Source organism: Canis lupus, chromosome 21 (assembly GCF_048164855.1).
Source record: "Canis lupus baileyi chromosome 21, mCanLup2.hap1, whole genome shotgun sequence".
Taxonomy (NCBI): Eukaryota; Metazoa; Chordata; class Mammalia; order Carnivora; family Canidae; genus Canis; species Canis lupus.
The window spans coordinates 1,662,282-1,686,319 of NC_132858.1; the positions used below are offsets into that span (position 1 = coordinate 1,662,282).

Here is a 24,038-nt window from a genome sequence, read left to right on the forward strand (position 1 = left end):
TGCACCCTGATGTTTATAGCAGCAATGTCCACAATAGTCTAACTGTGGAAGGAGCCTTGATGTCCTTCGACAGATGAACAGATAAGGAAGATGTGGTCTATATATACAATGAAATACTACTCAGCCATTAGAAAGGATGAATACCCACCATTTGCTTTGCTGTGGATGGAACTGAAGGGTATTATGCTGAATGAAGTAAGTCAGTGTGAGAAAGACAATCATCATATGGTTTCACTCATACGTGGAATATAAGAAATAGTGAAAGGGACTGTAAGGGAAAGGAGAGGAACTGAGTGGGAGAAAGTAGAAAAGGAGACAAACCATGAGAGACTCCTGACTCTGGGAAACAAAGGGTTGTGGAAGGGAAGGTGGGTGGAGGGTTGGGGTAACTGGGTGATGGGCACTAAGGAGGACACTTGATGGGATAAGCACTGGGTGTTATGTTAGCAAAGTGAACTTAAATAAAAACAAATGTAAAAAAAAAGAAGAAGAAGAAGAATCTGCTCAGAAAATGAGGAACCAGACCTTCATTTACATCTAAACACTACAGTTTCTTTTAGAGCAGAATTGTCCAAAAAACAGTGTCAACAAGTGGCCCCAAAGAACTCATCAAAATCAATCACATCTCTGACTCTTCAACCATGTCTCTGACTCTTAAGAACAACAGAAACCTATTCCACCCCTGACGCTGGATGCTGGGGACCCCAGGGCGAGCATGTTCGGGCAGCCCCGGCCTCTGCCCTTTGTTGCTCCTTCCAGCCAAGAAGACAGATAAACTATATTTGGCCTAAACTTGCCAAAATGGTGTGATGAGAAAGAGCGCAAGAGAGTGTCCATCCCAGCAGACACCACGGTCATCAGTGGGTGGTGGAAGAGCCTTAACCTCATAGCTGTTGCCCAATAATTTTTTTTTCCAAATAACGTCCCTCCTAGACATGTTCCTTTCTGGCATGAGAGATGACAAGCCCTGAGAGCAGAGGAAAGTAGAATGGGATGTGTGCTTTGGTGCTTGTCAGGGTCCTTCTCATCAGAAGTGGGTGGTGGCTGGGGAAGCGGCAGGGGACACGGCCCTTCAGCCCCATGCCCGCTGCATGTCCTCGGGGCAGCCTTCATCTCTGCATAGACCAGCACTGCATTCAGACTTCCCTGGCAACCAAGGAGCAAGGAAGAGCCCACAGAAGCTTGTCCAGCTCAGAAAAACCCAGGTGTCCTCTTCCTCCTCTCTACATAGCCCCCAGAGGAACAGGAGACAGGCTAAAGGACAGAAGGGAAGCGAGCCCCAGGAAAAAGGTTGGGAGATTTGGGCTGGACCCCACTAGGCTTGGGGCCGGGTGTGGGTGTGGGTGCCCATCAGTGGTCCCACTCAGAGTATGGGTACTAGTCAGTGGGCAAGCACCTTTCTCCTATACCCTATCCCACTTCTATCCACCCCAGCTGAGCCACAGTCATCCATAGCTGTCTCCTGCAGGGAGTTTAAGAAGGGCTGGGAGGTGGGGCATAGAGGGATGACCCTGGCCTTTTGAAAGATTAAAAAAGGGCCCAGAGAAATGAGTTTCCCCTGGGGTATTCCTGCACCTTTCTTATTCTCTCTCTCTCTCTCTCTCTCTCTCTCTCTCTCTCTCTCTCTCTCTCTCTCTCCTCCCAGCATGCTCTAACTGCTGTGTAGGGGTAGTCCCAAGAGTGCTGCAGGTGAGAAGCAGGAAAGAACACCATGCTTTAACAACTTGATCCTTCAAACTTTTATTTCCCCCAACCCACTACTAAAGTGAGGTTGGATTGTCAGAGAGCAAGATGGATCAGGCATGAATGGGGTTGACAGAGGAAAGGTTGGGATTCTCTCTCTTTTTCCAATCACAATCGCAGAGTCCATTATTTTTTGCTATGCAATTACCAGCACGTTCTGGATTCTGTGCACAACGTGGATGGGGTCTTGGCTCTCGACTATAGCTAGATGAAAAGCAGAAAAGAGGTCGGTTCTTCCCAACCTCTGATGTGGGAAACAATGCTCTGATTCAAGCAGCCCCTGGATTGTTCCCTTCAAGGGTAGCAACTTTTTACTCAACGTTTTAAAGCTAAAAATAACCTGTAATCAAGTTAAAGGGGTATATGTGCATTGTAGAAGTTGGAAAAATAACCATTTTTAAATAAGTTATGAGAAAATACAAGTTCACAAAAATAAGAGAAAAAAAACAGGGAACATTGCCGATTACCCAGTGACTACTGCTATTAATGACTATTGCATATTCATGAGTGTACTTCCCAAAGTGAAATACCACACATGCTTTTTAAAACCTTCTTTTCAGTTAACAATCCACCTTTCCAAGTCAATAACTTTCACCTTATGTAATAGTCAATATTCAAATGCCTCCAGTTTTCTCAAAAATCACCCCCCCACACCCCTCACAACAGATAGATCCACATCCTGCCACCTGTCTGGATGACTGAAGGAGCCCCTTTGGCTTCTCATGAGTTCTGCCCCTGTGACTTGCCGGGGAGCATCACACCTCCACATCACACCCCCACAGGAGGCCAGGCTGCCTCCTCCCTGGATACGGTATTTGGCTAGAACACTTTTTTTTTTTTTTAGATTTAACTTATTCATGAGAGACAGAGAGAAGCAGAGACCGAGGCAGAGGGAGAAGCAGGCTCCATGCAGGGAGCCTAATGCAGGACTTGATCCCAGGACCCTGGGATCACGCCCTGAGCCAAAGGCAGCCCCTCAACCACTGAGCCACCCAGGCGTCCCTTGGCTAGAACGCTTCTGAACACAGCCATGGACACCCCTTCTGCTGCCGAAGCCTCCAGGGCCAGGCTGTGGGAACTGCACGGGGCTTAAGGTTTGGAAAGGGAAATGTGGGTGGTGTCAAAAGGCCAAGGCCCCACCCAGAAGTTTGGCAAAGAGTGACTTGGCATCAGAAGAGCAGGTGGGGCTTGAGTTCACCCTACATGGCCCTCAGGCCCTTCCCTTCACACTTTAGCCTTTCCCAAGGCCAGCCCTACCAGCCACTAAACCAGCGCTACCCCAAGTGCCTCTCAGGCAAAGGGCAGTTTTCCAAAGTATTTACTGATTAATTAGCACAGGTGGATGCCAGTCTTGCCCCAAATCCAGGAATATTGACTGTGGCAGTGGAATGAGAACAAAGGCTGGGGTTCTCTCACCTTCCGGAACAACGTGCCACTGTCCATCCATCCAGCGCCAGGGGGCTGAACTCCTGAACTCTCCCTCAGAACATTCAATTCAGACACCAAGTACTTAATCTTTTAAAAAAGTAAGAAAGGCCAAGGCAAGTTCTTGCCTCGCTGCCTTCGGTCAGTTCCCCTCCCTTCCTCTGGGCCCACTCAGCCCACAGCTCACCGCAGGCCTGCATGCTTGCCCGGTGACCTCACCCTGGATCTGGCCTTTCTGCCCCGCGCCTCCCCAACCCTCCTGGCCATCTCTGTTCATCTCATCTCTGGCTTTCGCACAGATATCACACCCTGGATGCCTCATGACTAAAAACTCTGCCACTTCCCTCAAGCCTCTTCTTACCCTGTCCCTGTCTTCATCAGCAATTCTAGCATGTTTGTCAACGGCTTCCAAGCACACACGGTCAGGATGCAGGGTGGGGCCCCTGCAGAACGGAATTCCCCACCACCACCCCAGCACACACCCAGCATTCCCAGCCCCAAGTCCTCACTCGGAAGGACGAACTACAGAAAGCAGGCAGCCCATCCCCGGGAGTGCCACCCGTCTGCCTTTACTTCATCGGAGCACCCGACCAGTGTGTGGGCACCCGAATCCTCAGACTGGAAGGCCTTCAAAGCGGCCACCATCGTAGTGGCCTCCCTGGACTTCATTTTATTTGAGAGAAAAGGCTCCAGCCCTGCCTCCTGTCCCATCACTGGGGCCATTGCCCTACTGCCTTGTCCCTAGCTGGGCCAGCCCCCTGACCAGGCTCTGCCAGTGTGGGCAGAAAGCTCCAGGCTCCTCTACAACCCAGCAAGCAAGGCCATCCTGCCTTCCTGGGGTCAGCTCCACAATGGGGTGCAGTCTAGCACATGTAGGACCCGCTTCAGGCCACCTGGCTGCAACACTAGCCTACCCAGGCTCTGAGAGCTCAGGGCCCCGGGCCACACACAGCCTAGCTTCTGAGCTTGTCTCAGAGTCAAGGCTTCCCATGGGGGCTGCCTGGGTAGCAGCTGGGCCTGTGCTCAAGTATGAAGACAGAAGAATGAGGAACCCTTCTCCTTGTTCCTTGGACTCTGCACCCCTGAACCAGCCTATCAAGGTCCTTGCCCTCCTCCCAGAAGCCCCATCCCACCTACCCTCAAGGATTAGGTCACACAAGAGCCTCCAGCAGTTCCCCTGCTGACTATCTCAAACCTAAACCCAATGACTGGCTTCCAAGGCCCCACTAGGCCAAGTCCTCCTGGCTGAAGTCAGGGCAGCCGAATGTCCCCAGGATGAGAGAGGTTGAGGCCTCTGCACATGCTATGCCTTCTCCTTTCCACCTTAAAAACATGTTTAAAAAAAAAAAAAACATGTTTAAAACATGTTCCACCTTAAAAACATGTTTAAAGTGGGGGGTGGGGGAGATAATAGTAACCTCCCTCAGAGGGTTGTTGTCAACTATTTAATCCATGGACAATTCTTAGGGGTGTGCCCGACATACCGTAAGCTCTCGGTAACTGCTAGCTGTTACTGTTGTGCTATTCTGCTCCCAGCTTCACAAACCAGAGTGAACTCCTTTTTTGAACTCCTGCCACTCTCCAGGGTCATCAGTTAGCACCTCCTGAAATGGGCTTCTGTTCCATGGACCCAAAAGTTGGCTTTGACCATTCCAGACAAGGGGGATAGGCACTGGGCCTACAGGCCTGTCTGTTCCCGTGTGGGGCAAGGTCCCTGGGGAAAGCCAACACAAAGGTGAACCCCCACTTCATATTTTATGGGGTTTTCAAAGCACTTTCATATCAATCCCTGCTTTGTGGAGGAGGCAGAGCAGAAATAATTATTCTCATGTTTCATTGGGTCCCCTGATGCTCGGAGGCAATGGGTCTCACAACCAGTATGTGGTCCAGTTAGCCTTCAAACCCAGCTGTTTGGTTCTAAGCCCAGCACCCAGCTGGACCACAACGGGTTAAGTGTATCCTCCTCCTCCTCCTGACAAGCCCAGATGCCAAAGGAATTAGAGACAGCCACCCGATGGAAAGCAGACACCCTCCCCATGGTCTCTGGGCTGGCTCCCAGGAAAGCAGAACAACTGATATGTGGCCCCTGAGGCCCGGCCCGCCCCGTGAACTCAGCTCCTTGGCAGGAAGACTTCACAGAGGAAAGCCTCTCACCAGAGCCAGGGCCAGACTACAGAGCTCAGAACAAGGAGTGGCCAAGGCCAACCGTGTAGCCACTAACCCCCTCAAACCCTAACCACCTAGCCAGCCATGTGCTACTCTCGTTTTTCAGACAGGAAACCAGGCCTGGGGAGATGTGACTTCCCCAGCTAGCAAGCCCAGCACCCCAAGGACAGCTGGGTTACAGCCCATGCCTCAGCCCTGGTCACAACCCCGTCCCCACCCACAGCAGGAGGCTGGGCCCACCAAGATGCCCCTGTGCCCCACTATCAGGTCCACAAGGTTCAGGGTCCCCTTGCTGTTGGGGGAAGAGGAATCACCAACCAGCCACGGTGAAGGCCCTCTTGGCCGAAGCTCCAGCAGGTCGGGGGGACTCCAGATGGGAGTGGGGATAGGATGGAGCTGGGAGGGGAGTGGTGATCTGCTGAGGATGGAACAGGCAGCACGAGAGGCTAGAGCATTCCAGCTCCCCCCCACCCAGGATTCCCCACTGGGGGCCATTCCTCTAGCGGCCTCTCCCACCTCAATGATCCAAAGGCTTGGGGGGCCAGGGGCCGAGCTGGGCTCAGGCTAAGAGAGGGTGTGAGTGTGGGGTGATGTCCTTCTGATGTCCTTGGGGTGATGCCCAAGCTCAGGAGTCCAGTCAAAGGGATCATTCACATTTATTCAACAAACATTAACAGCTATAGCCACAAAGTAAAATAATAATAAACTCAAACTCCATCCCACCCTAGGTCTTCTGGAAAATTCGGTGAATTAAATTATGGGTGAGTACATGGCTTTGCCCACCTCCCTGTCTTGACAAACACTGTTCTCCAATGTCCACCAGTCACCGGGTATATTCCATCCAGGCCAACCACCCCCACGGCCCCCTCTCCACACAGCCTGCCCCAGACCCACCTCAGGACCTTTGCTACCTATGTGCTGTGACCAGGTTGAACCCAAACACCCCTTGGGCATTCAAGGCTCTGTGTGGATAGGCCCCTGCCCTGAGGTCCTGAGCCTCATCTCAGCCAGACTGACATCTCCTGGGTGCCCTGCTTCCAGGGCCACCGGGCTTCCCACACCCCACCCTCCATCCCCAGGGCTCTCTCCCACCCCTCACTTGACAAGGACCACGGATTTCACAGAGCTCACCCAAGGGACGCCTCCTCCAACCCAGACCTGGTGAGGACTCTGGCCCACCCACATCTCTCCCTCATGAAAATTGTCACCCTTGTGATAAGCATCTGTCACTCCAGACCCTGTCCCCAGAACCAGATTCAAGCTGGCACCCGGCAGGGCCTTCACACACCAGGGCTGAATGAAAGAACAGTGACAGGGGTGCCAGCCTCTCCTAGCTCTGACCTTGAGCCTGAGAGGAAGGAGATCCAGAGGCACCAGCCTTTCCACACAAGGATCCAATCCTCCAAAGGAGAGTGAGAAAGAGAGAGAGGACTTAATGGCTTCAGTCAGGATCTTATTTCAAAACTTACTCTTTCACAGTTGGGACCACAGAGAATTGAATGTTATTACACGAAAACAACTAAGGTGACATTTACCTAAATTGCTTCTCATCTGCCAGGGTTCTAGCATCCCTTCCCAGTGAAGAATCTCCTTTCCCTTCAGAATTTTCATGTCTTGTTCTATGGGCCAATTTTTATCAGTAAAAATTATTAATATAATAAAAAATAAAAGTTTAAGAGATGCCCAAAAGCACTCATCGTGAAGGAAATGCAAACCAAAACCGTAATGAGCTGTCACCTCACGCCTGTCAGAACAGCTGGCATCAAGAAGAACAAGAAACAACAAGTGTTGGAGAGAAAGGAGATGGGGGGACACCCGTGCACTGTTAGTGGGAACTGGTGTTGCCTCTGCAGAAAACAGCATGGAGATTCCTCAAAAAAACTTGAAAATAGAAGTTCCATATATGGGCCAGCAATCCCATTCTGGATATAGTCGAAGAAACTGGAAACATTAACTCGAAGAGATATCTGCACTCCCGTGGTCACTGCAGCATGACTCCCAATATGGAAACAACCCAAGTGCTCCACAGCTGGCTAAATGGATAGAGAAGATGTGGTATTTATATACACACTAGGCTATTACCCAGCCAAAGAAAAGTATGAAGTCCTGCCATCGACGACAACGCGGACGGACCTTGAGAGCATCATGCTGAGTGAAATCATGATACCCAGCTCATCCTGGGCCAGGGAGCTGGAGCGCCCTAGGCTCCCATGTTGCCTGTCCCATTCTCTGTCTCTCTTTCAGACAGAGAATGCCAAATACTGTAGGGTCTCACTTATATTTTTTTTTAAAAAGGCGGGGGGCTATCTAAAAAACAGACTCTAGAGACACCTGGGGGGCTCAGTGGTTGAGCATCTGCCTTTGGCTCATGTTGTGATTCCAGGGTCCTAGGATAGAGTCCCACATTGGGCTCCCTGCAGGGAGCCTGCTTCTCCCTCTGCCTGTGTCTCTGCCTCTCTCTGTGTGTCTCTCATGAATAAATAAAACCCTCTTTAAAAATAAAAATAAAAAATCAGACTCTAAAAAAAAGCGGTTCATAATACAGAAAACAGATGAGTGGTTGCCAGAAGCAGGGGACCAGGGGTGGGTGGAATGCATGAAGGGATCAATAGGTACAAACTTCAAGTTATAAATAAGTCATGGGGAGGTAGTGTGCAGCATGGTGACTCTGGTTAATAATACTGTATTGCGTATTTGAAAGTCGCTGAAAGAGTGGATCACGAAAGTTGCCATCAGAAGAAAAAAAATTTTTAACTGTCCATGGTGATAAATGCTAACTAGACTTCTTGTGGTGACCATTTCACAATAGACAACAAATATTGAATCATTATGTTATTTATACACCTAAAACAAATTTAATGCTGTAGATCAGTTATACCTAAAGAATCCACATATTTAATAAAAGATAAAGAAAAATTGCGGTGCCTCCTCTACCACCACTCCAGGAAACAGGCTAAAAGAGCAGGTGTCAGTGGTGGGGTAAAGAAGGGCCAGAATTAGGTTCAGTCCTACCAGCGATGTTGTTGCGACTCACAGTATGCAGAGGTTCCGGGAAGGAGGATGCAGAGACACGAGCTGGGGACAGCCATGAGGTGTCAGCTCCCTGGAGGCAGAGGACAGACCCGCAGGGCTAGCACAGGCAGAGGCAGCAAGGCCAGCGTCAGCAGAGCGGTTATAAATCAGGTTGGAGATCCTAGCTCCTCCACTTGCTAAATAGGAGAACTGGGGCAATTTTCTGAGCCTCAGTGTCCCCATCTATGAAATGGGGAGAGGATTAGCACCTACCTGGACTAATCAGGACTGTTACACGAGTTCGGAGAGAGCGTGCGCACTGAGCCTGAGGCACCTGCAGGAGGGAGGGGTGGCTCAGTGCTGGGGCTGTCAAAGATGACACGACCTATTCTCCCTGCAAGTAAGAGGAGACCGTGGGAAAAAAAAAAAAAAAGAGGAGACCGTGGGAGGTCACCTTCACCTGGTCATGTAGGGAAGGAGGGCATTAAGCAGGGATGTCCCCAGAAGCAGCAAGATTCTAGCACGTGGAGTTGGGCAGAGACAACTGAACACATCTCAAGAACGGGAGAAGTCACTGAGGCTAGGCCTCTGGGTGAGCCTGGGGTGCAGTAATTGTCACAGAAAACACTGAATGTTTTAGTATTTAGTATGTGGTGGCCGCTCCCCCTGTGTGCTATGTACATTCTCCCTTAGCAGTGCTCACAGAACACCTGGAAGTGGGGACTGCAGGGTGAAAGGCTCAGAGTCCCATTCATATGGTCAACACACACCTAAAAAGTGCCTACTGTGTGCTGGGCCCCGGAGAATCACTGGTGAGCAGGGAGGCCACTTTCTAGGGAGAAACAGGTAGTAAACGGATGCCCACAGGTGGTGACTACAGCTCTGGAGGAAAGAAAACTAGATCCTGGGACCCTGGGGGAAAGCACAGGGTGATCGGGAAGGCTTATCTGCAGAGGAGGTTTGCGGGTTGACACCTCTGGCCACCATAGAAGGTGTAATCAAGAGATAATCTGGGGTAGGATGTCCTGGCCAAGGAAATGCAGGAGCAAACGTCCAGCAGTGACAGGCGCTCATGTACCCTGTGGGTAAGGAGGCTGGTATCCCACCAGGTTCTGACTCAGAGGGGGAGCCACACAAGCTGCGACTGGAGGGACACATGAGGACAGGTCCTTCAGGTCATGGGAACCAGGGATTTAATTCTAAGTACTGCATGAAGCTTTACAGCTTCATGTGCATTGGGGCAGCCAGCCCGGCAGGGAGCTGCTGCATTCGCCCTGGTGTTGGGACCCACGGATGTCTTTGCTGCCTCTAGAGCCCAAGACAGGCCCACCAGGCCCTGATCAGAGATTCCAAGTGGTTCTCCACAGCTGCCTCTGGCTTGCCCCAAAATTACAGAACGGTTTACACAGAAAAGTGATATGATCTCTGATTTACATTTTTAAAATGTCACTCTGGCTACTCAGGGGAGAATGAGCTTCAGGGGGGCATTGTGGGCAGCAACCATAACCTTGGACATGAACCCCATACTGAGCCAGAGGCCGAAGAAAGCAGCACCCACACTTGCTGTGCCCTCAGACTGGGCCACACCTCTGGTCCGGCCTATCCAGGGCCACTGTGGAACCAGCCGCTCACAAATGTGAGCCCAATCCCTTGCCCAATCCATGTGTCTCCAACTCCAGCCTCTGGGACCAAAGGATACATGTTCTCTACTTATCATATTTCCTGGCATTCTGGATCTACCTGGGAAAAAAACAACTTTACTTTAGAGGAAAGTAAATTATAGCCAGCAGTGCTTGTTTTTCAGCATTTTTACAGGCTCCAAGGGGCCATGAGATTCCGAGCATAAATGCATAGGACCATGTTTGCTTGTAGGAGCCCAGGTGCATTTACAACTAGAGAGATAAAACGCAGCAGCCAGGCTCTTCTCTGAAGCTCAGAACAGCGGGGCACCCCCACCCCCACACGCCCTCCACATGCTCCCAGTCCCCACTGCCCACAGAGCATCACAGGGCTCAGGTTCAAGTCCCATCTTTGCCCTTACAACATCTCCTACCTTTCAGTATCTCTCTTATCCAGAGACACTTCTCCAGAGCACGGAGAGTGGAGCAGAGGTTCCCTGTGGAACAGGCATGGGACAGGGAAGGTGCCTTCCAGATCACAGAGGCAGAACTTCCCTGGAGTTCAAATTTGGAGCAAGCCAGAGGCAGCTGTGGAGAACCACCTAGAATCTCTGATCAGGGCCTGGTGGGCCTGTCTTGGGCTCTAGAGGCAGCAAAGACATCCGTGGGTCCCACCACAGGGCGGATGCAGCAGCTCCCTGCCCGGCTGGCTGCCCCGATGCACGAGTCAGAGGCTTGCGGTGGAGTTCTTGAGCATTCGCCTCTGTTATCTTCTGATTTTCCTTTCCTCCTTTTGCTTTTCCACTGACTCAGGGGGCCCCAGGGAGAGCTGAGACAGAAAAGAGCAGAGGAAGGGGCAGTCTTTTTCCTGGCTTTTGAAGTCCAAAAGCCTAAGCCTTCAGCTAAATGGAAGGACCTCCAGGCACTCATTTAGTTTAAAGAGTCAGGCTTCCAGAGTCCCCACCCAGAAAAGGATTTGGCCGGGGAGTAAAGAGCAAGCATCACCAAGCCTCGGGGGCTCCTGCTGAAACCAGTGGCTGCAGCCCACTCCTGGTATAAGCAGTAAGAGGATTTAAAAACACCAGTATTCTCGCCGGCTGATCGTGGGGGCGACAAGCACCCAGATGCCCTCACCCACAAAAATCCCTCCAGTGCCTCAACCCTGCACAAGCCCCTGGGAATAAGGCACCACCCTGGTGGGGGGGATCCCCAACATGCCCAGGACTGAGTTTCCATCCCTTTGGCAGAATAAAAGCTTAAACCTGAAATTACATACTATTTCAGTTACAATATAAATATTATCTACTACGTATTATATGCAATATATATGTTATAGACACCTATGAGATTAAGATGCATAATATCTATTATGTAAAATATATTAACATAAATATCAAATGTAACTATTTTACTATAAAAATGGAAAAAGATGATGATGATGATGATGATATAAATAAAGGGAAGGCCTACTCCACCTGCGCTTGAGAGTCTGCATTCCCCTGCTGGAGGGGAAGTGATGCAGTGCCCAAAGGGGACAGCACAGGCACCAGGGGGTCACCATGCCCATCTTGGGTGGGACATCCCTTGCTTCAGACTAAGAGCCAGAGGGAGCTGGAGGTCGTCTTCTCCAGCATCTCCAGAGACAGATGTCTCGTGCATCTAGGACAGCCACAGCCCTGCAGAGCTACGCGGCCAGCCAAGCCACGTCTGCTGACCACGACGGCTCATGTCCCCCCTGACAGACAAGAGCAGGGCCGTACAGTGTGCGCCCCCCCACCGCCGCTGAGAGGCCTGAGCAGTGATGACCTGTCATATATGCGTGCGGGAACAGGCATCAGACAGGGAAGGTGAGAGAAAATAGACACAAAAGGTAGGACCTGGGTGACTCACCACAGAATTAAGAACCTGCAGAATTAAGCAAGCTTCCTGGGAAAGGGCAAGGAATGAATAGTATTATGTGTTAGGTTAATCCCCCAATCTGCTACCCAAATGCCCAGGGTTAGCCTGTAGAGTGGAGGGGAAACCAGTTTCCACCCCGCAGAATAGGGACTTCCAACAACTCCCTGCCCCTGTCCCTGCCCCTCAAGAGAGATGGTCCCAGAGCAAAGAACCAGCCAGAGCTGCCAGGCTTCAGGGAAACAGTTCTCAGGCTTCCTCCACCCTCCAAGTTTCAGCTCAACTGCCTGCCTGGCTGGGGAGCCAAGAAAGTGCTCGGATCCCGATCAGGTCACCACCTCCTGACTGACCCCCACGCTTCCCTGAAACTCTCAGGTTCAGTCCCCAGAAACAGCTACCACCAGGTCATCTCTGCACCTGAGTACGACTCCCAGCCAGGGTGGGTGATGGGTATCCACAGGATGCTCTCAGCAGCCCAAGCGGTATCTCTGCCGGCTCCTGCCCTGGTCTGGGGCTGAGGGACAACTTACCCTGGAAAATGACCAAGATCCCCCCGGGAACAGGGATCAGTTACCACCCCACATACACCCTCCTGCTCCCACCTCCACAGCCCCGACCTTCACCACCAACCTCTCCTCTACAGCTGGAACAGACAGACTTCAGTCTGGGGACTCAGCACCACTAGACAGTGGCAGTGTGTCTGAATCCAGGCGTCTCTCTATAGAGCAAAGCCCCAGGGCAGGAAGCATCATGTGGTTTGTGACAGCAGGAAAACAGGGAAAAATCCATCCACCAATAGGTACTGGTAAATTGAATTATATTACATCCTACAAAGGGAGTTGCTATAATTTGGGGGAAAAAAATCAAGTGTATCAATAAGTGCCAAAATTTCGGGGCACCTGGGTGGCTCAGTCAGTTATGCATCCAGCATCCAACTCTTGACTTCAACTCAAGTCATGATCTCAAGGTCATGGGATTGAGCCCCACATCGGGCTCCACGCTCAGTGTGGCATCTGCTTGAGATTCTCTCTCTCCCTTTCCCATTGCCCCTCGCCCTGCCCATGGTCTCTCTCTCTTTCTCAAAATAAATAAAATCTTTAAAAATATATGTATATAAATGCCAAAGTTTCAAAAGATATCCAAGACAGGGCAGCCAAGGTGGCTCAGCGGTTTAGTGCCGCCTTCTACCCAGGGTGTGATCCTGGAGAGCTGGGATCAAGTCCCACGTCGGACTCCCTGCATGGAGCCTGCTTCTCCCTCTGCCTGTGTCTCTGCCTCTCTCTCTCTCTCTCTCTCTGTGTGTGTGTGTGTGTGTGTATCTCATGAATGAATAAATAAAATCTTTAAAAAAAAGATATTCAAGACATAATATGTAGTGAAAATAAGCAAAATCCATTCTTTATATATAAAGAATGATACCATTATGTGAGAGTTATTTTATATTTGACACTCACCCCACCCATCCGTTCTCTACCTTTCTCTGATCTGCTCTGTGCCCTCCTCCAGGAAGCTGACCTCTTAGGACTACAAAAGTGGAGCTCCCTCGCCGGCTGAATATCAGTTGGTTAGGTCAATGGAACGTTCTAGCAATAGATTGGAGAATGGGACAAGTGGCAAACTAGGGCGTTTCTTCCCTCTGGTCCCTTTCATCTATTCTGATGGTGGCTATGCTCTGCTAGGACCACGGCTGCAAGTCTTGGGAGAGTGGGACGTGAGGTCCTCCTAGTTCTAATATTCTCGCCTTCATGTCTTATTAAACCCATTAGGGGATCCCTGGGTGGCTCAGCGGTCTAGCGCCTGCCTTTGGCCCAGGGCACGATCCTATCATCCCCTATGGACACACAACCGCTTACCCCTCCCCTCTTAAAAAGCCGGCTTGCCCGCCCCTGTGCACGACTTCCCAGGCCCGCAACTCCCCGCTCTCCCTCCCCTGCGGGCCTGTCTCTGCCTCTCTCTCTCTATGTCTATCATGAATAAATAAATAAATAAATAAATAAATCTTTAAAAAAATAATAAACCCATTAAAATACATGCAGTTCTCACACTATGTATAATTTTGGCAATAAACTTTTTTTATTTTTATTTTTTTAAGATTTTATTTATTTATTCATGAGAGACACAGAAAGAGGGAGAGAGAGAGGCAGAGACACAGGCAGAGGGAGAAGCAGGCTCCATGAGGGGAGCCTGATGTGGAACTCGATCCCAGGTCTCCAGGATCACGCCCTGGGATGAAGGTGGCACTAAACCCCTGAGCCACCTGGGCTGCCTGGCTATAAACTTTTGAAGGGGTTGGTATAATGTATGATGTTGAGAGAACATTATACATTTTGTTCATAGAATTTAAACTTTGTCTTCTCCATAAAGCCGTGTCATAGTTGAATCGAGTTGCAGTAAGCCGGTTGAAATGATTAAATATTCATTATTTACAATTTTGAGGATTTCTTTTCTATATGTTGGAGCCAAGAGATGCATGATAATTTGGGGGGCACTCCAAAAAATTTCACAGGTCCTAGGCATCCTGGCTGGTGGCCAAAATGGCTGGAATGTCCAGAAGTTGCTAGGCCCTCTTGGGCCAATGCAGGGATCAGCCTTAGGAGACATCAAGGCAGAAGTGAATAAACCAAACCCAGAGGAGAAAGTCTGCTCTCTGCTCAGGGGCTATTTCCAGAGCAAGCACAGAGCCAGAAGCCCAGGGTAGAAGGAGGCTGAATTTTGCAGCTTGCCCAACACACTGACCCCATGAGCTGATCTCATGAACCTGTGGTCTGATCAGTCAGTCCCCCTTCAGCAACCCAGCCAGGTGGATAGGATCAGAATGGCCCACCCACAGCCCCCAACCTGTTTTCTGGGCCATGCTGGGGACTGCAGCAAAGCCGGATACCAGCACAGGCTGGACCCCAGCTTCCTGTTTATTAGGATACACCAAGTGAGCCCAGGGTGTGAACATCTGGTCCCAGTCAATACCTCTGGCCCAGGCCCTCCCACCCACCACTGCTACTAGAGCCTTAAATGGGGTCTTCAGAGGCTCCCTAGCAGGCATTGAACATGGCTCGCCAACCTGGCACCACAAGCACACATGCACACCCTGAATGCCCCGAGGTTGGGGTGGGGAGGAACAGCAGACCTAGGGCCTCACAGTCTAAGTCCCCAAGAGGGACTTTCAGATTCCCTGGGACCCTCAGGCTTTGGCTGAGGCTCCTTCTCCTGCTCCTTTCACAGTCCACAGCCAGGTATGCCCTCCAAGCTGGAGCCAGGGAAGACTAGGCCCCAGGCAGACTCCATGGCCACTCCCCAGCCCTGCCCCTGAATCTCCAGCAAGCCAGGATCAGGACTCACACAGACCCAGGCACAGCCAACACAGGGCACAGTTTGGGTGGCAGGGAGTGCCTAGCAGGAACCGTGCAAATTCATCCCCACGCCTACAGTGCTATTAACTGAGTGGCTTATCTTCCCTCAGACAGTTTATCTTTGCACAGTAACCAAGGACTTGCCCAGTGTAGCCAGAAACAGTGGCTCCCAGCCCTCACCATGTGCTAAGGCAGGCTTGAGGGTTCTGGCCTGGAGCTCACAGTGTACGGGGTCTTAGAGTCTTAGCGTCTAAGAAACTCCAAGCCTTGACTCACACTTCTTACCTAACTGTTGCACACAGCAAGTCCAAGAAGTGGTTGTTCTGTAGGCTCCCTGGCAAGAGAGAGAGACACTCCCCACCACCAAGCAGGGCTCTCCCAAGGACCAGGATGGAAGAGCCTGTCTTAGGACACCTGCTGGTGGCCATCAAGGCCCACCCAGAACTGAGACAAACCCCCAGCCTCATATCTGGAAAGCCACTGCCCCAGGATCAGCAGGGGCTGACCATCCATGAGGCTGACCAAGGGCCACATCAGATCCTCCTAACGGCAGGAGAGATGTTAGATGTTAGGTTCCTCAGAGACCCAGAAACCAGCTCTTCTGTTCCCAGGATCTCAAATCATTAAGGTGGGATGTAGGGAACAGAGTCTGAGGCTATATAGGTGATGCACCGGGAGACCCACAGGTCTCTTCTGCTATTGCTGGGGCCCCAGCCACTCCTGCCACCAGCTCACAGAGGGACCCACTGGGGACAGTACAGAGAGGGCTTCAGGGTGCCCCAGGGAGTCCAGTAAGTGACCCAGATACCTGTAACTAAGCCCAAAAGATGGGTTGGCCTCAAGAGACCAGATCATTGGATCATGGAGTCAGACCCAGGAGCTAAGTGGTATTTAATATCATGGCAGTTTTGTTTTGTCTTCTTTTCCTTTAACAATGAGCAGATTGTCATTTTCAGCTTTCAGTGGATTTCTTACCTCTTAGATAAGTAGCCCCTCAAATAAACCTATCACGAATCTGTGATATTCCCAAAATAGAGAGAAATAATCAAACTAAAGCTTCAGGACCCCGTTGTGATGCCCTGACCCGATGGCCCCAGAAGGAGTGGACGAGGAAGAGAAGACCCTAGGTGGTAGGCTGACCAATCCTGAAAGGCCCTCAGAGAACAGCGAGGGGGCACCATCAGAGTTGTGTCCAAGCCCATAGACTTGGTGGTGGACATGGGGCCATGTCAAGATGACCTCAGGGAGGGTGAGGCGTCAAAGACGTGTCTCTAGGCTATGTGACCATTTGGGTGGTGAGGTCATTTGCTAAGATATGGATGGAATCCTGGGGAGAGGCCTACCAGGCTTAGAAGCAAAGATCATGAGTTTGACTTTGTACAAAGTGAGTTTGAAGGCCTTTGAAAAGTTTAGATGACGGTGTCTAACAGGCATTGGATGGTCAAGGCTGCAGCTCTAAGTCCTCTACAGCCCTCTCTGCCTCAATTTCCGTGTCCGTATAGTGAGTGTGCTCTCTACACTGAGGTGTAGATAAAAATAGGGAGTTGTCTTAACGTAGGAAGTAACTGAAGCTATGAGCGCAGATGAGGTGCCCAGGGAGAGAGTACAGAGGAGGGAGAGAGGGAAAGGAAGAAGGAACACAGATGAACAGGGGAACCGGGAAAGGAGCCTACAGAGAGAGATGGCGGGAACAAAAACAGGACACGCACGGTGCCCGCGCCACAAACCGTGGAGAACAGCATACACATATGAGAGGCACTTAGTCATCCAAATCATAGAGACAGACAGTAGAATGGGGACTGCCACCGGTTGGGGACGAGAGAGAATTAGTGTTCAATGTGGACAGTTTCAGTTTTGTAAGATGGAAAGAGCTATAGGGTGACGGTGGGGACGGCTGCACAGCGTGACTGGATTCAGGCACTGGACTGTACATACACTTATAGTAAAGCTGGTAAACTTTCATTATGTGCATTTTAACACATTGTCTAAAAGCATTGAAAGAAGAAACCCCTTCCAGAGCTTCCCAGGACTATGAGCATAAAGACCTGCGTGATCTGGACTCCTACCCTCCCAGGGCCGGTACGCCTGGTCCCGGCTCCCCACTGCAGGCACAATAGCCCATTTGTGTTCCTTGAACACACCCTGGTCCTCCTACCTGAGGGCCCCAGTGCTGGGTGTCCCCTCTGCCTAGATGCTGTGCTGTGGGTCTTAGCATGGAGTCACCAGCTTGGCTTGGAGCAACTGCCCCCGGACTCCCCCACCTAAGTGGGTCTCATCTATTCTCTACCCCGCGTCCTGCTTCCTTCTCTCCTAGCAGCAAGCGCCGCTGCAATTATGTCATTGGCTTCACTGTCTGCTTGCCTGTCCCAGCCACCAGCACAAAGTTCCACAGTCTCAGGGACCTGGGCCTGCCTCAGCCATCACTGCCTCCCTGCTGTGGGTTGGTGGTTCCATGGAAGCTACTGTTAGGGATAATAACTGTTCAGGGAAGGGCCAGCAGCAGGCCTGGGCGGAGGGAAAGCCGGCCTGCAATGCACCTGCAGTGAGGGCCTGGCAAAGTCTCAGCCAGCTGGGCAGGAAGCTTGGAGTCAGGGTCGCCCATGGGAGCCATTCTGCACGGTGCAGAAGTGCCCTCCTTGCTTGGTCACCAGAGGGGAGCAGCCTCAAAAAGGGTGTGACCTTGAACGGGGCAGCTTTCTGGGCCTGGGGCAGACCCCAAAGTGACAGGCATCTAGCGGCTCTCTGCTGACCACACTCCTCATGGTCAGGTGACAAGCTCCAGGCAATGCTTCTCTGTATCTACCTCAATCCCAACCCCTTAGGATAATGCTTGGCACAGAGCAGGTGCTCAGAATGAATGAATGGACATTTGATTGAATCTTGAAGTACAGACAAGATTTGGAGAAGTAGACAAGACAGGAGATGTGTATTCCAGGCATGAGGCATCCTTTGTGCAAAAGTAGAAAGACATGAAGAAAAACATGGGATGGGGCTCCTGGGTGGCCCAGTCCATGAAGTGTCTGCCTTCAGCTCAGGTCATGATCCCAGGGCCCTGGGATAGAGCCCCACATCAGGTTCCCTGCTCAGCGGGGAGTCTGCTTCTCCCTCTTCCTCTGCCCATCCCCCAGCTCCTGCTTGCTCACTTGCTCTCTCTCTTTCTTGCTCTTTCTGTCAAATAAATAAGTAAAATCTTAAAAAAAAAAAAAAAAAAGGAAAACATGGGATGTTCCTGAATCCACACATACTAAGACAGAGTCAAATCACTATGTGGGGAAGCGGGGAAAGAGGCTCAAATGATAAGCAAAGGCCAGTGGACAAGGACCTTGTAGATCACACTTGAATTTTACGCTGTTGGCAAAGAGGATGATTTCAAAGGGTTTTAAGAAGGAGAATTGACATGATCAGCAGGTTTTAGAAAGATCATTCAGCTGGCCTTCCTGCAGATGGCCAAGGAGGGCAAGCTAGGGACGGGAAGCTGTTCGGAGTTGGGTCTGGCCAGCCCAGGCCTGTGTCCTAAGTCACATGCACTGGAGAAAGAAGGGAGCAGCTGTAGGTGTGGCCTCTGGAGGGCAAAAGGGGCTGCAACCAAAGTCTGGAACCGTTCACAGGTAACCACAGTCAGTAAAAAGCAAACATTTGAAGAACCAGGATGATCATGGAGGAAATCAGGAAAGAACAGGGCCGTGGGAGTGCAGGAGAGAGAACAGTTCAAGAAACAAAAGGTCAAAAAGGTCAAAGCCATGAAGAGGGCAGGTGAGATAAGGCCTAAAGTGCCCATGGATTTGGCCATCAGGAGGATAAGACATGAGAGCAGCTTCAGGCGGACACAGACTCAGCCTGAGGCAACACATTCTCCAGTCTGATCTGAGGCTTGGGTTTCTCGGGGGCTTTCCAGAGCAAGGCTTTATCTGTCTGCGTGTTTCTGTCCAGGGTCGCCCTGAAGCCTGACCACAGAGATGGATGCTCTGGTCCACATGACCCTCCAGCTGCAGTGGGAGGAGCCCAGTGGAGCATCAGGAGTCCCAAGCCGTGTGTAAGGGGCCTCAGGCCTCAGTTTCTCCTGGGGTGATAGGTCTGGGTGGACTCTGCAATTGCCTGGACTGCTCAGGGCTCAGGTTCAGTGAGTGTGGCACAGGTAGCCGGGCCTCCACACCCTCTGACCTAGGTCCTCTTGTGGCTTCCACTTGGCACTCCGGGTTTCCTGCTGTCCAAGTGCCTCATTTATGTGAGGTCAGTTCCAATGAGGAAAGCCACCGGGTTGAGAAAAGAGAATATTTACCTTTCCCACCAAGCTGATACCCAAGTAAATAGTGTGGTCCCATCCATGGAGCCCAGGCCCCACCCCTTTCCCTCCCTCCAGGTACAGCCTGGAGCATTTAAGAAGGCACCTCAATGAGCATGTCTCACACAAGACCACCGGGTCCAGAGACAGGCCAGGGCCTCCTTCGCCAGCCTCCTTGCCAGCCTCCTGCCCATCATGAAGCTCGCTGTCATCCTTGCCCTGGTCACCCTGGCTCTCTACTGCAGCCCTGGTGAGTTCCCAGAGACCCATCCCCCAGGCCAGGCTCAGGAACCCTTCCTGCACCCTCCCTGGTTCTGCTTAGGACAGGGGACAGCTGTTTAGCTGGAATGCTGACTTCCAGCCAAGAAGCCGGGTCTGCGAACAGGCCTATCTCGGATACTTGGGGAGCACACTGAGCCGGGGAGGAAACCTGGAAGGGATCCCATCTTCCATAGCCAACAACTCAAGAATGACAGGGTCAAAACAGACTAGAGGCTGGAAAGGAGGAGATCCCGTATGGAGATTCCCGTAGGCATAATAATGAGCTCCTCAGAGCCCAGTCCTGGTGAGAGCCCAAGATGCCAAGAGACCTCGGTACAGTGCTGCCTTCACATTTGGGGTCTGCACACCACTCTGGCAGCCAAAGGGGCTAGAAGGAGCTACAGAGCCTCATGTCTCCAAAAGAAATCCAAGCTAAGGCAAGATCTTCCATTCTGGGCTTAGAGGAATATTCTAGAAAGGGATCTTCCCTTTGGGAAACTGCCAAACCAGAGTAGAGTTTTCTAAACATTTTCGTCCTCTGCCAAAAAGATTAGGAGTCTCTGAATAGTTGCAGCTGTCACTATGAGGGAAGGAATGAGGGAGAGGGAGGGAGGGAGAGAGAGGGAGAGAAGGAGGAAGAGAGAAAGAGAGGGAGAGAGAGAGAGAAGGAGGAAAAGGGGGGAGAGAGAGAGAGAGAGAGAGCAAGGGGGATCCCACCTCTCTCAACCCCCGTGATCTTTTGGGAATTGGTTTTTACTCTGTATCAGCCTCTTCTACTGCTTTTAATAAACAAACACAAACAAAAAGGTTTTTGGGGTTTTGTTTTTTGTTTTTTTAGCCAATTTCAATTAATCCACTTTGAAAGTTTCATGACATCTATGGCAGTAGGTCTGATGACCCTGGGGGTTGGTGGCAGGAGAGTTGGAAAACCGAAACCAAGATGCACTGGGGACAAGTATTGTTCAGAGATATTTGTCTTTAAGGGGAAATAACATCATTTTGGACTGACATGTACAGTTGACCCCTGAACAGCATAGGGCTTCAGCGTGCTGACTGCCCCCCACACATTCAAAAATCGGCCTATAACTTTTGACTTTTAACTACTCCTAGCCTGCTCTTGACCAGAAACCTTACCAATAATATAAATCGCTGATTAACACATATTTTGTATGTTATATGTATTATATACTGTGTTCTGACAATAATACCCAACTTTTTCTTAATTTTTTTTCATTTTTTCTAGGCTATCCATTTCATTCGTCTTTCCAAATTGTCGCAAATCTCAAAAAAGATTTCCTTTTTTTTTTTTTAAATACTCTTTGGGGTATTTTTTTTTTTTAAGATTTATTTATTTATGATAGACATAAAGAGAGAAAGAGAGGCAGAGACACAGGAGGAGAGAGAAGCAGGCTCCCTGCAGGGAGCCCGACGTGGGACTTGATCTAGGGACTCCAGGATCAGGATCGCACCCTGGGCCAAAGGCAGGCGCTAAACCGCTAAGCCACTCAGGGATCCCCTCAAAAAAGATTTCCAACACACCTATTGAAAAAATTCACATGTAAGGGGCCCCAGGCAGTTCAATCCCATGTTGTTCAAAGGCCAATTGTACATTAATTAGATCTCAGGGCTGTGCATAGAGCAGGCAGCTCAGCAAGGTGGGGCTGAAATATGTTAGGGGGTGGATCTGGGATGCATGTGTATACTTGTCTGTGCACACAGGTAATAATAACAATAATAATATCTCCCATTTATTCAGCACCGACCATGTGCCAATCACTATTCTGAACCCCTTTTCATTCTTAACAATAACCCTGTGAAATTGGGATATTATTCCCATTTTACAGATGAGAAAGTGGAGCCACATAAAGATAAAGTACTTTGCCAGGTGACATAGTAAGTTGCAAAGCAGGACTCTAAGTTCTGGAGGGCATCTGACTTGGAGTGGCCACTTTGGGGTCCCTGGAGTCCAAGGCAGGGAAGCAGAAACTTTGCACACATGGCAAAGAATTCCAGAATGGGGACTGAGACTCAAGGCATAGGAACCAGTGACTGCCCCACATGTTCCTGGGGCAGGGGCCTAAAGGGGGAGCACAATCCAGGGAGCACTCCAGGCGGAGGGAACATAGTAGGGCCAGGCATGGACACAGAGGCTTGTGGGCCGGTGAGTAAGTGCACCACAGGGACCCAGAGCTCATGGAGGAAGCCTCTTCTGGGCCAGCTCAGGGGCTTGCACTTGGCCCACGCAAGTACTTCTTTCTGTGTGGCCCGACTGCCCCATGCTTCCCTGCACCAGCCACCTCCCCACCCCCGTGGCAAGTGGCTCAGACCATCACTAACCATTGGTAAGAGGCATGTTACTGGCAGAACAACAACCAGAAACCCTCGGTAGCCTCTTCCCAAACCCCACATTATGTAAAAGATCAGATCAGCAACTTCTTTCATCAGTGCTCTGCCTAGAACTCTAACGGAAAGAACAAATGGGGCGGGGGGAGCCTGGGTGGCTCAGCGGTTTAGCACCACCTTTGGCCCAGGGCGTGATCCTGGAGACCTGGGATCGAGTCCCACGTCAGGCTCCCTGCAGTGAACCTGCTTCTCCCTCTGCCTGGCTCTGCCTCTCTCTCTCTCTCTCTCTCTCTCTCTCTCTCTGTGTGTGTCTCATGAATGAATAAATAAAACCTTTAAAAAAAAGAAAAAAGGAAAGAAAGAACAAATGCACCCCGCCCCACCCCCACCCAAGAAGTGCAAGGAGGGTAAGCCACGAAAGGCTGGCTGCAACCCCAGGAAGTCTCCCCACAGTGCCCAGGAGCACCAGCAGACCTACATTCAGCGCCATCCCAGCGCTACCTCCTGCTGACAGGCCCCCCTGCTTACATCTGGGGCAGGCCCAGCCAGGGCCCGGCCAGCTTGGAAAGGAGCCTGACACATGTACTCTCTCTTTTCCCTGCTTCAGCTTCTGCAGAGATCTGCCAGAACTTTCTAAATGTCATCAAAGCCCTCTTCCTGGACACGCCTTCCAGTTACCAGGCTGCACTTGAATTTTTCAACCCAGACGCAGACATGAAAGATGCAATGATCCAGCTGAAGAGTCTGGTGGACACCCTCCCCTCAAACACCACCGAGAACATCCTAAAGTTCACGGTACACAGCTCCCTTCATTCATGCTGCTTAGCAGTGGGTCCTCACTCCCTACCCTCCACCCCACCCCACCCCACCTCACCCTGGTCCCTGGGCTATACAGCCTTGCCCCATTTCTACTGACCCCTTTCTAATCCGGAGAGGAGAGTCCTGGTGCACATATTCCTCCAGGAAGCAGATTCAGTCATCTTACTTTTTTTTTTTTAAGATGTTTTTATTTATTCATTTGTTCACGAGAAACACAGAGAATGGCAGAGACACAGGCAGAGGGAGAAGCAGGCTCCCCGCAGGGAGCCTGATGGGGGACTTGAACCCGGAACCCCGGGATCAGGACCTGAGCCAAAGGCAGATGCTCAACCACTGAGCCACCCAGGTGCCCCAATACTCTTACCCTTTTTAAGAGGCTTCCAAGAAAAAATCAAAACTCTTACAAGCTTAGCTCTTCTAGAGCTACTGAACCTCTGAATTGACATTGAAGTTTCTGCATGTAGACATCTTGGCCTAACTTTGAGGTTTGCTCACCATTGTATTGGGATGTTTGTTTGTTTGTTTGTTTGTTTGTTTGTTTGTTTTAGGAGGCAGTCATAAAAAGCCCAGAGTGTGCTTAGGGTTTAGAAGCTGAAGATCTCCAACTGCTGAAGCTCCTGCTGCTCCCCAGATGCTTCTTCCACTCTGTCCCCAGCCTGGCTCCCCTCAATAAAGCATAAGCATCTCACACTTGTGCCCCCCACTCCACCTCTTTTTTGTTTGCCTGCTTGAGTGAGAAGATCCGCTACTGCTAGGGTAAGGATCACAGGTGCAAAGAGAAAGGCAGTAGCCATTGAAACATATCTCTGAGGGGCCCAGGTGACTCACTTCTGCCCCCCCCAACACCAGGCTAGCCACAAGAGGCGAGATGGTGTCCAGCACACACGCTCTTGCCTGGGCAGAGAGCCATCCAGGGCCCTGCTCAAACTTAACCCTACAGGAGAATAAAAAGGGGGTCCATATACAGTGGTGGCTGACCTCAGACAGACTCCTCAACCCCCAGCCATTTACTGATGAAATTAACTAAGCTGTAAATATTGGAGTTAATTATGCTATCCAGACACACCTGCAAGCAGAGATGGCGCTTTGCAGAGAGTTGTGTAGCCCAAAGATAAATGGAAACGT

The 24,038-nt window shown here is 50.8% G+C and overlaps 1 protein-coding gene and 1 long non-coding RNA gene across 2 annotated transcripts; one reads left to right on the top strand and one right to left on the bottom strand.

Moving 5' to 3' along the window:
* Positions 1–7,826: 7,826 nt before the first annotated feature.
* Positions 7,827–13,418, bottom strand: LOC140612274 (uncharacterized). The gene is made up of 6 exons (XR_012013556.1): positions 13,336–13,418; positions 12,492–12,579; positions 12,279–12,392; positions 10,400–10,794; positions 8,620–8,680; positions 7,827–8,437 (listed from the first exon to the last, which is right to left on the bottom strand). It is a non-coding gene; the product is annotated as an uncharacterized lncRNA (long non-coding RNA).
* Positions 13,419–19,584: 6,166 nt separating this feature from the next.
* Positions 19,585–23,603, top strand: SCGB1A1 (secretoglobin family 1A member 1). The gene is made up of 3 exons (XM_072791840.1): positions 19,585–19,740; positions 22,702–22,889; positions 23,462–23,603. Exons 1-3 carry the CDS (start codon positions 19,686–19,688, stop codon positions 23,492–23,494), a joined length of 276 nt encoding a protein of 91 aa, XP_072647941.1. The 5' UTR covers positions 19,585–19,685; the 3' UTR covers positions 23,495–23,603.
* Positions 23,604–24,038: the final 435 nt, after the last annotated feature.